Source organism: Microtus pennsylvanicus, chromosome 13 (assembly GCF_037038515.1).
Source record: "Microtus pennsylvanicus isolate mMicPen1 chromosome 13, mMicPen1.hap1, whole genome shotgun sequence".
Taxonomy (NCBI): domain Eukaryota; kingdom Metazoa; phylum Chordata; class Mammalia; order Rodentia; family Cricetidae; genus Microtus; species Microtus pennsylvanicus.
Window position 1 is genome coordinate 68773114 of NC_134591.1, and position 13379 is coordinate 68786492.

General features: G+C 49.7%; 1 protein-coding gene across 1 annotated transcript; it reads left to right on the plus strand.

The window, feature by feature from the left end:
• Positions 1 to 2629: 2629 nt before the first annotated feature.
• Positions 2630 to 3518, plus strand: LOC142834303 (uncharacterized). Its single transcript, XM_075946653.1, has one exon. It carries the CDS (start codon positions 2639 to 2641, stop codon positions 3488 to 3490), a length of 852 nt encoding a protein of 283 aa, XP_075802768.1. The 5' UTR covers positions 2630 to 2638; the 3' UTR covers positions 3491 to 3518.
• Positions 3519 to 13379: the final 9861 nt, after the last annotated feature.

Genomic DNA, 13379 nt, shown 5'->3' on the forward strand with positions numbered 1-13379 from the left:
AACAATATGCACACTATATACACAGAATATGCATGATATACATATTACATATATACACGTAGTATATATAATGTATATTATACACATAGACTATATAGCACACATTCATTATATATATAGATATACACACAAATGATATATATATATACATATATATATATGTATGTATATTATTTGAGAGAAGGACTGATTTTCCAGTATTGGCAGCCACTGAGCTGTGCCTTAGTCTTCCCCACCGTTTTGTTTTCTGTGGCACTGGGGCTGAAATCCCAAGTCCTTTTTGTCTGTTCTTTGTTTGTTTGGTTGGTTGGTTGGTTGACTGACTGATTGGTTTTTGTTTTTTTTTTTGAGACAGGCTTTCTCTGTGTAACAGTCGTGGCGGTCCTGGAACTAGCTCTTGTAGACCAAGCTGACCTTGAACTCACAGAGATCCACCTGCCTCTGCCTCCCAAGGGCTGGGATTAAAGGCATGCGCCACCACTGCCCTGCAAAATACTAAGTCTTGAACAAGCAAAGATCATGTTCTGTCAGGTCTTGGACACTCTGAGGGCTCTGCCTTCCTCTCACCTCTCACCCTTCTTTTGTGCTTTCAGGAGAAGTCCTGAGCCGGGAAGGAGAGGCGAGGGGGAAGCAGAGGAAGCCCATGAAGAGAAAGGTCAGAGGGAGGAGGCAGGAAGCCGGAGCTGACCTCTCTCTGCCAGGCTCAGATAACAGACAAATACTGTCACACCTTAGTCAGAAACTTAACTGACCGCTCAGAACCAAACTCTACTTTCAGCATGAGGTAAAATGGGATGGAGGAGCTCTGCCTGGGAAATACCATGAGGTCTTAGGGGAGGATGTGGGTCATCACTCAGCACCCACTTATTGCATGAGTCCTGGGGACCCAGTCCAAGTCAGGGACATGGTGCTCAGAAAGAAACACTGAGAATGTCTCCATGAAATGGAGACTTCATGCTCCCCCTGAAGCCTGACACACAGCAGGTTCTCAACAAGAACTGCTGACTGCTCTTAGTCCCCTACTGTGGGTCTCCAAAGAGACAGCTCTTGGAGGAGGCTGAATCAACACGTGTCTACCCAACAAGAGGAGAAACGGACAGCCTCAGTGTAGCCGGCCTGGGTTGTGTCAGCGCTAGGGCAAATCTCTCGATTCAACACAAGAAAAACTAATCCTGGAAAGCAGCCACCTTAGTCTGGGTTCAAAAAAGGGCCCATCTGTCTTGGCAGGTTCATAGGAGTTCTTGCCCTGAGGCTGAGGCCTGGCCGGAATGACCCCAGGAGGCCCTTCCCTGCCTTAGAATTCCGTGATTCTATGACATGGCCAGGAGTCTGAAGTGGCAAACTGTGGTGTCCCCAGCAGAGAGCCAAGGAGGTCTATGTCATCTACCTCCTAAGAGCCAGGGTAAGAGAGAAAGAACCCTACAGCAGTCAGATAGGGTACCACAGACCAGGAAGGGGAGGGCACTTGAGCTGGGGCAGCCGGCTCTCTCTTCTTGTTTTTCTAAAATGGGGGATGAGGTGGGGTTGGGCCAGGCAGGGAAGACAGGCCAGGGCTTGGACATTCCACCCATTTTAGACCCAAAAGACAAGGGCAGCTGAGGGGCCGGGGCAGCGAGAGGGATTTGCAGCTGTTTTCTGGGTGGGGCAGGCTCAATTACTGCTCTGTTGGCACCAAGTAAATATCAGAAGTCAGGCAGAGCTGGTAGTAGTGGGGGCGGAGAACTGGACAGTATTGGAGACCCATGGGAGCAAAAGGGAACTACAGGGACTTCAAAACCCAGGGACAGGACAGGGCAAAGGGAACTACAGGGACTTCATTACCCAGGGACAGGACACAGCTTAAAGGAATCAGCATGTCTGTGGCCTGGCCAGGTTTAGGCTCCATAAAATGCCTACTTCAGGATCAGAAAGAGTGGGAACTCCGCGTCTCTCTGTTCAAGCGGGGCAAATGAAGAAATCCCATACTGTCAGAGAAGTTTAGAACCAAACAACCTGGCAGGATTTTTTGAGATTCACGTAGCCCAGGATGGCTTTGAAATCACTATGTGGCTAAGGCAGCCCTTGAACTCTCTCTCCTTTGTGCTGGGAGTAGGTGCCCCATCACCTGAGACTAGACTACTGCTTTCCCCGCTTACGTGGCAGTCTGTAAGATGGGGGAGGTAAAGGACCGAGTGCAGAGATGGGGTCGACAGCATGGGGTCTGGGAGCGATGACTTGTGCTCGTTAGCACTGTGGGCCAGCCTTTCGGTGTCATCTAAGGCCGTCTCCGTTTCATTCAACATTAGAGACTCTGTCGTTTGGCTTTTGTGGTCTACTGGGGTCCCTGCTCTGGAGTTTGAGAAATGAGGTCTCAGCAGGCTGCCCCATGTTTCCCAGAGAGGCAGCCCTCTCTCTAGCTCCTGCGCCGTCGTCAGGTCTTGGACACAATGATCACCCTGCCTTTCTCCTCACTTCTCATGCTTCTCTTGTGCTTTCTGGAGAAGTTCTGAGCCTGGGAGGAGAAGGGAGAGAGGGCAGCAGAGGAAGCCCATGAAGAGGAAGGTCAGAGGGAGGTGACAGGGAGCCAGAGCTGACCTGACTCTCTCTTTGGCAGGTTCAGGTGACCAGCCAAACACCTCAGAAACCTGTCCCAGCCAAGATGTCTGGACGCCAGGTGAGTCGATCCAATACTTACAGCCATTTGAGCCATCCCAGCAATGCTTCCTTTCCTCCCAGAACTCCAGGCTGGACGAAGTACTCCAATATGAACAATGTCAAGGGCTCGAGTACCCATTTCCCAAGCGGCTCTGAGTTCAGTGCCCCTAGCGGCCCCTCCGAGCAGTCCTTAGGCTCTGCCTCCACAAGTCTTCATGAGGGGAGAATCTGCATGGGCCAGCCCTATAACTCCAGGTGTGTAGAGCCCAGTCACCTGGTGAAGGGCCCCAAGGTGGCCAAAAAGTCCGCTTCTCAACGCAGCAACCCTCAATGCCTGCTCTGCACAGACCATCCATCAAGCCCCTCCAGCCCTACCTTCCTGGACCAACTCATCAAAGGCATCAACTACCTGGACAGATCCACCAACATTTTCAGCAGCAGCTACCCCAAAGCTCTGAGCTTGCCTCAGCTGGCGGCCACCTGCCTGGAACGAGCTGCCAACTCGTTCTACCTGGACCCAGTGGACCAGGCCCCACCCCGCAGCTATTCTGCTCCCAGCACAAACATAACCACCGCCTCCCATCACTATCCAACCAACAACTGCCTGGTCCCCTCCAACCGGGACACCAGCTCGCTGCAGTGTGTGGGTGGTTCCCCTGGCCTGAGCTGCCAACACCAGGTTCATAACCAGAGCTTCTCTGCCGAGATGCCTCAGAGGCAAGGTGTAAAACTTCCAGAGATCCCTCTGTTTGGCAATGGGTTCTTTTCCTTAGGTCGTCTGCCCAAGGTCTGGGAAGCAATACGCTCCGGATGGAATGCCCCCGAACCCACCTCTAAGCCCGAGGGCTGGTGGTGACATGGATGCCAGTTTTGTCCAGTGGGCACTGGCCACACTGTGGAAATAAATTATCATAAGACAAACCAGGGGTTCTGATTTTTTTTCCTCTCAAAATGGAGTCTCAACTCTGTTGCTCAGGCTGGACCCCCTGACACAAGCACCCCACTTCCCTTTTTTAAATTTTGAGACAAGGCTGTCCTAGTCAGGGTCCCTAGGCCTGTGATGAAACACCATGACAAAAAGCAGCTTGGGGAGGAGAGGGTTTATTTGACTGACACTTCCACATCACTGTTCATCACTGAAGGAAGTCAGGTCAGGACCTAAAGCAGGGCAGGAACCCGGAGGGAGGAGCTGATGCAGAGGCCATGGAGGGGCGCTGCTTACTGGTTTGCTCCTCGTAGCTTGCTTGACCTGCTTTCATTCAGAACCCAGGCCCACCAGCCCAAAGTGTTCCCACCCACAAGGGGTTGGGCCCTCCTGCATTGACAACTAAGAATTGGCCTACAGGCTTGTCTATGGCCAAATCCTACAGAGGCATTTTCTCAGTTGAGGTTCCTTCCTCTCAGATGACTATAGGCTGTGTAAAGTTGACCTAAAAAACTCACCAGCCCGAGGGTCTTATATAGCTCAGGCTGTTCTCAAATTCTATGTCGCCAAGATGACCTAAAACTCCTGCTCCCCCTGCCTTTACCTCTAGAGTGCTGGGATTACAGATAGATACTGCCAGACTTGGTTTATGTAATGGTTGGGATCAAACTCAAGGCCTAATGCATGCTACCCACTGAGCTAGAGCCCTTGTCCCCAAAGGTCATTTTTCTAGCCCCGATTCTCTATTGGCTAAGAGGTGTGAACAAGCTTCTGTTTGAGTTTTTTTTTCTTTTTTGAGATAAGGTTTCTTTGTAGCTTTGGAGCCTGTCCTGGAACTCATTCTGTAGACCAGGCTGGCCTCAAACTCACAGAGATCTGCCTGCCTCTGCCTCCCAAGCACTGGGATTTAAGGCACGCAGCACCACCACCTGGTGAGATCTGATTTTTTAAAATTACAGTGTGTGTGTGTGTGTGTGTGTGTGTGTGTGCACTTGCACTCATTCTACTGCGTAAGAACAGAAACCAGAGGACAACTTGCAGAAGTCAGTTCTCTCCTAACGTGCGAGTCTAGCTGGGATTGAACTCGGGTCCTCAGGCTTAGCCGCAAGCGCCTCTACCTGCTGAGCCACCTCACCAGGTCCTGATTTTTTTTTCCAATGTTAGGAACAAAGGTACAAATGTCACAGTGCCCTCTGAATGAACAAAAAATGACTTACAGGGTGAGTGGAAAGCCCACTAATCTCAGAAATCTCCAGCTCGTCTCTCTTGAGGAACTGTTACTACAACGGTGGGAGCTTTTCTCATCTCTGCTCTTTTTTGAGGCAGGGTCTCATGTAGCCCAGGCTGGCCCAAGAACTCCAGAGTTAGTTCTGTGATAACACCTGAACCACTGAGCCAGACTCAACATTATGTGTCCTCCTTCACACGGACACAACAGACCTTTTTGATGGCAGCCAGACTTCTCCATGGGAGGGAGGAGACCCTGCTGGGTGCTCTCTGAAGTGACCAAGTCCATCCGGACTGGATTGGGCTCGATGGGGTTAGGATGAGGTGGTCTTTCCTTCAGCTACCTCGAATGTCTGGGAAGATATTGCCTGGGCTGCCGAGGACTCAGATCCCAACTGATTTAGATTCAGGGATATCAGCCCCATATGGAACCTAGCCGCCCCCGAGGCCTCGGATCCTCCGCTCCGCCCTCCAGGTCTGTTTTCCCCATCTGCAAATTTGAATGTATAGCTTCAGTGATCTATGTGCCCCTGGACTCGTGTTCCTGAGTGTGTCCTCTTGTCCCAGACCAGGCCTGGAGCCTCTTAGACTGAGAACCGAGAGTGATCCACACAAACACTAGTTCCTGCGGTCCCCAGCCATCTTGCTGGGCTTCCCATCAGTCACTGCCCACCTTTGTGCCCAATTCTGTCTGACTGGAGACTTGAGACCTTGTCTTTATTGTTGACACTCTCGTCTCCCTGGCAACATGAAGGCCAACAGCATCTCTGAGTATAGAATGGGGATGCTTGAGAAAATACAGAGAACTTCGAGGCTCCCAAAATTCCTTTGTGCTTAGAAACAACAGTGACCTGCTGAAGCCTCTGTTTGGCAAGTTCTTATGGTCAAGCAGAGAGGGGAACAGACCAAGAATCCCCCTCATGGGAGCATAAGGACAGGAGGAAGGAAAAAGGAGCCATCAAGCTTCTGGTCCTTTGAGTTCATGGATTCACTTCTGTTTTTGATTCCTTCTTTGGCTCAGGGCTCAGCATGCAGCAATCTCAGTTCTCTGTCCCTTATTCCTCTCCTCCCCAGCATAAGATGCCCACTTAGTCCACACTGACCAGCTTCCCTTCCCCTGATGGACAATCACAGGAACAGTTTGGCACAATCCTTTCTGCCCTAGCATGAGAAACAGAGCTGACTTTGGTGCCCTCTCAGCAGCTGCTCAAATCCGCCTCTGTCTGGACCTGGGTCAGTGCTCCTCTAGCTCTGAGGCAGGCAGAAGAGCAGGCTACACCCCTGGCTTTTCTAGAAATGTTCCCCTCCAAAAAGGTCCAGTTTCCTTGAATTGGAGTGCAGGGCTCTCTCTCTCTCGACATTTGTCTCTCTTGACATTACCAGCACCTGACCCAGTCTGGCTCACAGTAAATCCTTTTTATAATGTTAGTGAACGCTGGACCTCGTGGCCAACAGGTGCTTCATAATGGTGACATTGATCCACTCAGAAGTATGACAGAGCCTTACTTGTGGATGTTCAGTAACTCATGCTATTAATAACACCAGTCAACATTCATTGAACTCGTTTTTGTTTTTGGTTTTTCGAGACAGGGTTTCTCTGTAGCTTTTGGAGCCTGTCCTGGAACTAGCTCTTGTAGATCAGGTTGGCTTCGAACCCACAGAGATCCGCCTGCCTCTGCCTCCTGAGTGCTGGGATTAAAGGAGTGTACCACTACCACCTGGCTCTATTTAACTCTTAATTATGTGCCAGGCACTATCTAAAGTGCTTTGGTTATATTCAATTCTTTCAAAAGGAAGATAGCCTTTAATCCCAGCACTCGGGAGGCAGAGGTAGGAGGATCTCTGTGAGTTCGAGACCAGCCTGGTCTACAGAGCTAGTTCCAGGACAGGCTCCAAAGCCACAGAGAAACCCTGTCTCGAAAAACAAAAAAAAAAAAAAAAAAAAAAAAAATCAAAAGGAAGATAGCTCTTCATGATGTTACAAAAACAAAGAAAAGTAACTCTATTCTTCTTTTCCTGTCGCTTTGATGACTGGCAACCATATAGGGAGAAAGGGTTTCTTTCCGCTCACAGTTCAAGGTGCAACCCACCGTGTTAGGGAAGTCAAAACAGTAGGAGTTTGAAGCAGATGGTCCCACTGAGTCCACAGTCAGGATAAACAGAAGGATGGATGAAGTGTCACTGTCACCAGGCTTCCCCTCGCTTTTTTGTGCAGTCCAGGGTCCTCGGCCAGGAGAGTGGTCCTGCCTACAGCTACGGCAAACTAGTAAAAACCATTTGAATGGGTGCAAAGGAGACTAAGGGCTGACCCTTCCGTAAGAAACACAGCAGACAGCGACAAACCCAATAAGATGACATGCCTCCATGCTGTGGAGTTAGGTTCAAAATGCTTCCTTTTAATCTTCCTTTTTAGTTCAAAGACTGGAGTCAGGACCTTACGCTAGCAGAGCACTTTGACTCTGAGCTATAGGACAAGTTACAGGCTGACTTTGAACTCACGGTCTTCCTATCTCAGCTTCCCAAGCATCCGGGACTACAAGCCTGGAACTCACTAATGTAGACCAGGTTACTCCAGAATTCACAGAGATCCACCCGCCTCTTCCTCCCGAGTCCTGACATTAAAGGATATACCACCATGCTGCAACTTCTCTGTTAGAGAGCTGCCTGTTAATTGTTCATCTAGTAACTAATCACTAAATTTTGACTTGAAAGAGACTGCGCTTTTCTTTAAAACAACAGAAGAAGCTAGAGGTAATAGCATGTACCCATAATCACAGAGGCGAGCCTGGGCTAAGAGACCTTTTCTTCAAAACAACCAAGAAAAGTATCTGGAGGAAAAAGTGTCAGAAAAGTGTGCACGTGTCTGAGAACAAAATATGTTGAGTCCCTAAAATGCAGACATCTCAGGGCCGTGACTCAGTTTCACCTAACTTAGGCCTATGTCAGAAGTAGAACTGAGACCAGGAGCTGTGGCACCATGGCTCCATTTGCATCCCCACGCTCTTCCCAGGCACTAGGAAAGGAAGCGACAACGGCTTGGCCTGACCTCTGAAGCCCTAAGCGAACGCACTGGCTACACCTAGCCATTTAATCGCCACATTGACTCTTTTTTTTTTTTTCAAAACATACATTTATTTATTTATTTATTATGTATACAATATTCTGTCTGTGTGTATGTCTACAGGCCAGAAGAGGGCACCAGACCTCATTACAGATGGTTGTGAGCCACCATGTGGTTGCCGGGAATTGAACTCAGGACCTTTGGAAGAGCAGGCAATGCTCTTAACCACTGAGCCATCTCTCCAGCCCCGCCACATTGACTCTTTAAGGAAAGCACTGGTGCCATTTTGTGGAACAGGACACCGTGGCACAGAGGGACCTGGTGTAAATCATTTCAATCAGGTGCCTGGAACTCAGCGGCTTCCAGAGCCTCCTTGGCATCATCAGAGGGCACTGCGTCTGGAATGGGTATGCCATCATCTTCATCTTCATGATGACACTGGAAAGGAGCAGGTGCTCTGCGAATGCAAACAGTGGGTACATAACGCATGCCACACATTGTCAGAGAACCCAGTGCATAGTAGGTGCTCAGGTGAAGTTTGCCCATTGCCTGGAAATTAGATTACATCCTGTAGGGACAGGATCTCTGCCCTTGATCCAAACTGCGCCCTGGGATGGGTGCCCGCTAGTCACAAGTCCCTTCTACAGGCTATTGAACCCAAGCCTAGAGAATATAAACATATTCGAGAAGGTCCCCTGTTCCTTCCAGTCGTGCTGAAGCTACAGGAGGTCCCCCCACCTGCAGGAGCCATGTAAACAGGAAGCAGCATGCCTGCAGCAGAACAATGCTGTGGCCTCCTGGGCTGGGTGACAGCGTGGCTGGGAGGGGACAAGAAAGTCCTTTGCACCTGCTGCACTGTGCCAGTGTTGGGGGGCATTCCCACTGTTTTCCAGGCTTGAATTAGGGTCTTGGCTCTCTGCGTCCCCGCAGGCTTTCTTTTTCCTGTGTGTATATGTACACGAACAAGTCCCGTGGCACACGTGTGTAGGTGAGAGGACAGCTCGTGGGAGTTCTCGCCTTCTATCAAGTGGGTGCTGGGGATTGAACTCAGGTTGCCAGACTTGGTAGTAAACTCCTCTACCTGCTGAGCCATCTGAATAGATCCTAAGAGAAGCCGGGAGGGGAACTTGGCCTCCAAAATACAACGAATTGGACAAATGATGGGTGATGTTTAACTGGAGGAGGGGTTGGGCTGCTCCCCCAAAGAGTGTATCTTCCGTCCCCCACTTTTTTTTCTTTTTGAGTCCCTGGCTGGACTACAGTTCAACATGTAGCTGGCACGGAATTTGTCTTGGTCCTCTTGCCTCTGCCTTCCATGTGCTGTGATTAAAACTGTGTAACACCTGGGGCTGGGGGATGGCTCAGTGAAAAGCACTGGCTCTTCTTCCAGAGGACCTGGGTTCAAGTCTAAGCACCCACATGGTGGCTCACAACTGTCTGTAACTTCAGCTCCAGGGGATTCGACACCCTCACCAGATCCACATGCAGACAAAATGCCAGTGAACATAAAATAAAAATAAATCATAAAGCATTGTTTAAAAATTTTAAAGATTAAATAAAAAGAGTGGGTAATACCACAGTGTGCGTCAGTGTCGTGGTTCCAAACAGCACAGAGTAAACCTGAAACAGGTGTGTTCCAGAAAGTGGTAAATGAGAGGGCAATTTCCTCAGAACCACTGTTGATCCCAGATGTGATCTCCAAGGTCCTCAATATTTAATGCCACTTGGTAGAGGAGAATCATACTGGCGATTTTTACACATTAAAAGTAATTTACTAGCCGGGAAATCTCAGCACTTGGGGGAGGCAGAGGCAGGTGGATCTCAGTGAGTTCAAGGCCAGTCTGATCTACAAAATGAGTTCTAGGACAGCCAGAGCTGTTATACAGAGAAACCCTGTGTTGGAAAAAAAGAAAAAGAAAAAAAGTAATTTGCTATGCCTAGAGGTGTTCTCAGTCAGTAGAGGACTTGCCTAGCATGCATGCAGTCCTGGGTTTAATCCCTAGCACTACAAAGGATCAGCATGGTGGTTTGTGCCTGCAGTGTCAGTTCTGGGACAGAGAGACAAGAGGATTGGAGTTCAATGTCATCCTCAGTAACTTAAGGAGCTTCAGAATAGCTGGGACTATCCAAGACCCTGCCTCAAGAAAAAAAATAAAAAGTTCAATACTGTCTTTTATAAACAGATAACCCAATATCTCAGTTCCAAGAGTCTGAAAAGGAAATATAGCTGCTTTAATTGCTGATGTTTGTGGACCAGATGCACATCCTATTCCTGGGCCTTCTAGGCCTCAGCCCACCCTTCCTTCACCGCACTCCCCAGGCCCAGCCCCATCTTATTCTCCCCTGCTTTTTTTGTCTATACCAGTTAATTGGTACCCCACTTCATCCCAAACTGCACCCACCTCCCTTTGGCTTGAGATCTGCAGTTGGGGATTGGGGGGACAACAATAACAACAACAAAAGGCCCTTGCTCTTGCAGGGCTGCGTTACTCTCACTATTTTTGGCCAACTTTTCACCAGCCTCATGCACAGCCTCCCCCCGCCCCCCCTCCCGCCCCAACCAGGCAGGAATTTCTGGGGAACAATTGAACAAAGCCGGGAACTTGGAGGGAGAAGGCACAGGACATTCCAAAAGGATTTCTCTCGGACTGCAAAAGACAACATGCAAGAAGAGTACAGAGGGCTCACAGCCTTGTAAAAGAAAAATCACCAAAGAAACGGAAAGTCTGCCCAGTAGGAAGGGCAGTGTGGATCAGAGGAAGGAACAAGGGGGCCAGGGGTTAAGAGGCCCATGTGGGGGTTGGGGGAGTCAGGGGAAGGCTATTTCTCCCTGCCACTGTGTCCCTGCAGAAAGTCTCTCAGTCTATCTGGCCTCAGATTTGTGGTCCTTAAAAGTGGAGGGAGTTGGACTGGGGAGGTGGCTCAGGGGCTAAGAGCATCGTCTCTTCTTCCAGAGGACCGGGTTCAATTCATAGCACCCACATGGCAGCTCACAACTGTCTGAACTCCAGTTCCAGACGCTCTGACACCTTCACACAGACATACACGCAGGCAAAACACCAATGAACCTAAAAAAAAAAATACATGGAAGGAGTTACTAGAGTAAACACATGGATGTACAAAGAGCCGTTGCCAGGATGTTTGCTTAGTAACCAAGACCTGCAGACAGGGCAAACACCCAGCAGCAGGAGAGGGTTGATGGCACCTGTGGGCCAGGGAGGCAGGTCAGTAGGTAGAGTGCTTGCCTAGCCAGTACAAAGCCCCAGACTTGACCCCCAGCCCTGCATAGACAGGCATGGTGGCATACCCCTGTAATCCTAGTACTTGGGAGATGGTAGCAGGAGGATCAGAAATTCAAGGTCATGCTTGGCTAGGTAGTGAATCTGGAGCCAGCCTTTGTTATGAGAGGCCCTGTCGCAAAAGGGAGGGGCGAGAAAGAAAGAAAGAGAGGTCACACGGAAAGAACACTATCCGAAAGTACCAGCTCACAAACTGCCAGTGATTCCCATCTAACACAAGAGGCTTTACCACAAGCTAGGGATGCCAGTGGACACGGACAAGGCCCTGGACCCCATCCACAGCTGTGGGAGAGAAAGATGGAGAGATGGAAACAGTTCATGCCAAAATATAAATCTCTGTGCTGTGTGCAATATGGAGAAGGAGTGGAAAGAAGAAAACGTCAGCTGGGCTGAACAGGATGCTTAATGACACCGTCGACCGACGCTTCGGAGCAACGGCTTCTTATCTCAGACTGGTAATAAACAGTTTGGGGGCTGGCACCAGTCCATAGATTCATTTTTAAGTAGCCGTGGTCTTTGCTGACACATTGAACCATGTTTATAAAAAGAGTGTTAAGTGAGAAGAAGCAAGACATGGACCCGTCCGTCCTCACTGGCGCACATACAGTGAGGGACAATGCCTGCCCTGCCTGGAGGAGCAGAGGGCAGGGACATTGGTGGCGGTCCAACTCGTGGCCTGCATAGAAGCCTTCTGGGCTAAAGCTGGGCCTTGTGGGTGGGAATGTGAGGGGGTGGATAGGGCCCCCAAGCATTCCAGCTTGATTAAAGAGGTCTGTGGGGTGAGGGCCACAGTGACGGATTGAAACGATAAAGACCATTTTATGGTCAGCTCAGCACTCCGTTTCTGGAGTAGCATTCATAAACCATGTCCTAAACAGCACAGGCCCTGTGAAATGGTAAAAGGTTTTTTCCCACACGGGGCAGTGGTGGAGCACGCCTTTAATCTCAGCACTTGACACTTGGGAGGCAGAGGCAGACGGATCTCTGAGTTCGAGGTCAGCTTGGTCCACAGAGCGAGTTCCAGGACAGCCAGGACTATACCAAGAAACCCTGTCTTGAATAAAACAAAAAACAAAACAAAAAAGTTTTCCCCAGAAAAACAGGTGGGGTCTTTCCACAAATACATTGAGGAGGGACAGATTAAAAAGTTCAACCCACTTAAGACTTGTGTGGACACTTTGCCAGGACATGGTCACAATGTGGGAAAGCATGCAGAATTTCCAGGCAGGTGAGACGGCTCAGCAGCTGAGGATCTGCCTGCTGCTGCCACCAAATCTAACAACCTGAGTGCCATCTCTGGGGCCCACAAGGCAGAGAGAGAGAACTGACTCATGAAAGGTGTCCTTTGACCTCCTCATATGCACCCACAGCATGTGTGCCACGCCCCCACAATACAGATGTCATAACAATAAAAAAAAAAGGACAGCGATTCCCAAAGAACCCCTTTCCCTTGGGGCATCTGGGTGGGAGGGCAGGAGACCCAGGAGCTGCAGGATGGGATCCCTGCCTGGAGCCCAGGACTCTGCCTGGAAGTAAGAAAATGGCAGGTAGTGTGTAAAGACCCTGGGGGTGGGGTGGGGGCACAGCTAGCAAGGCGAAAGCCCTGGCCAAAGGAATCACTTTCTGTTCTGGAATCACACAAGAACCAAACCAGGCCTCTCCCTTTTTCTGACTGAGCCCTCTCAGCAAGTCACTTCAGCCTCTGGGCCTCAGTGTTCTCATCTGGAAACGTTAGAGTTGAGGGTTTGTCTCAGTTGGTGGTACACTTGCCTAGCATGCACGAGGCTCTGGATTCAGACCTCACGTACGTGTGGTGGTCACACCTGTAATCCCAGGACTTGGGAGGTAGAAGAAAGAGGGTCAGAAGAAAGAGGGTCAGGGATTCAAGGTCATCCTTAGTTACACAGTGAGCCTGAGATCTGTCAGTGCTACCTGAGACCCTGTCTTAAAACACAATAGTGAGCGGGATATGGCCTAGCATTAAGGTGGCCGAGGCAAGCAGATCTCTGTGAGTCTGAGGCCAGCCTGGTCTACATAGAGAGGTCTAGGTCAGTCAAGGCTACATAGTGAGACACTGTGTCAAAAACCAAAACCAAACCAAACCAAAACAGAAACAAAAACCACACCTGTTTACTTCTCGGATCTTGTCAGATCCAACAAGACTCCAGGCTGACTCAACTGTGGAAGGGATTTTTCTCTGCTTGAGGCATAAGCCAGGACCTGGCCTGGTGAT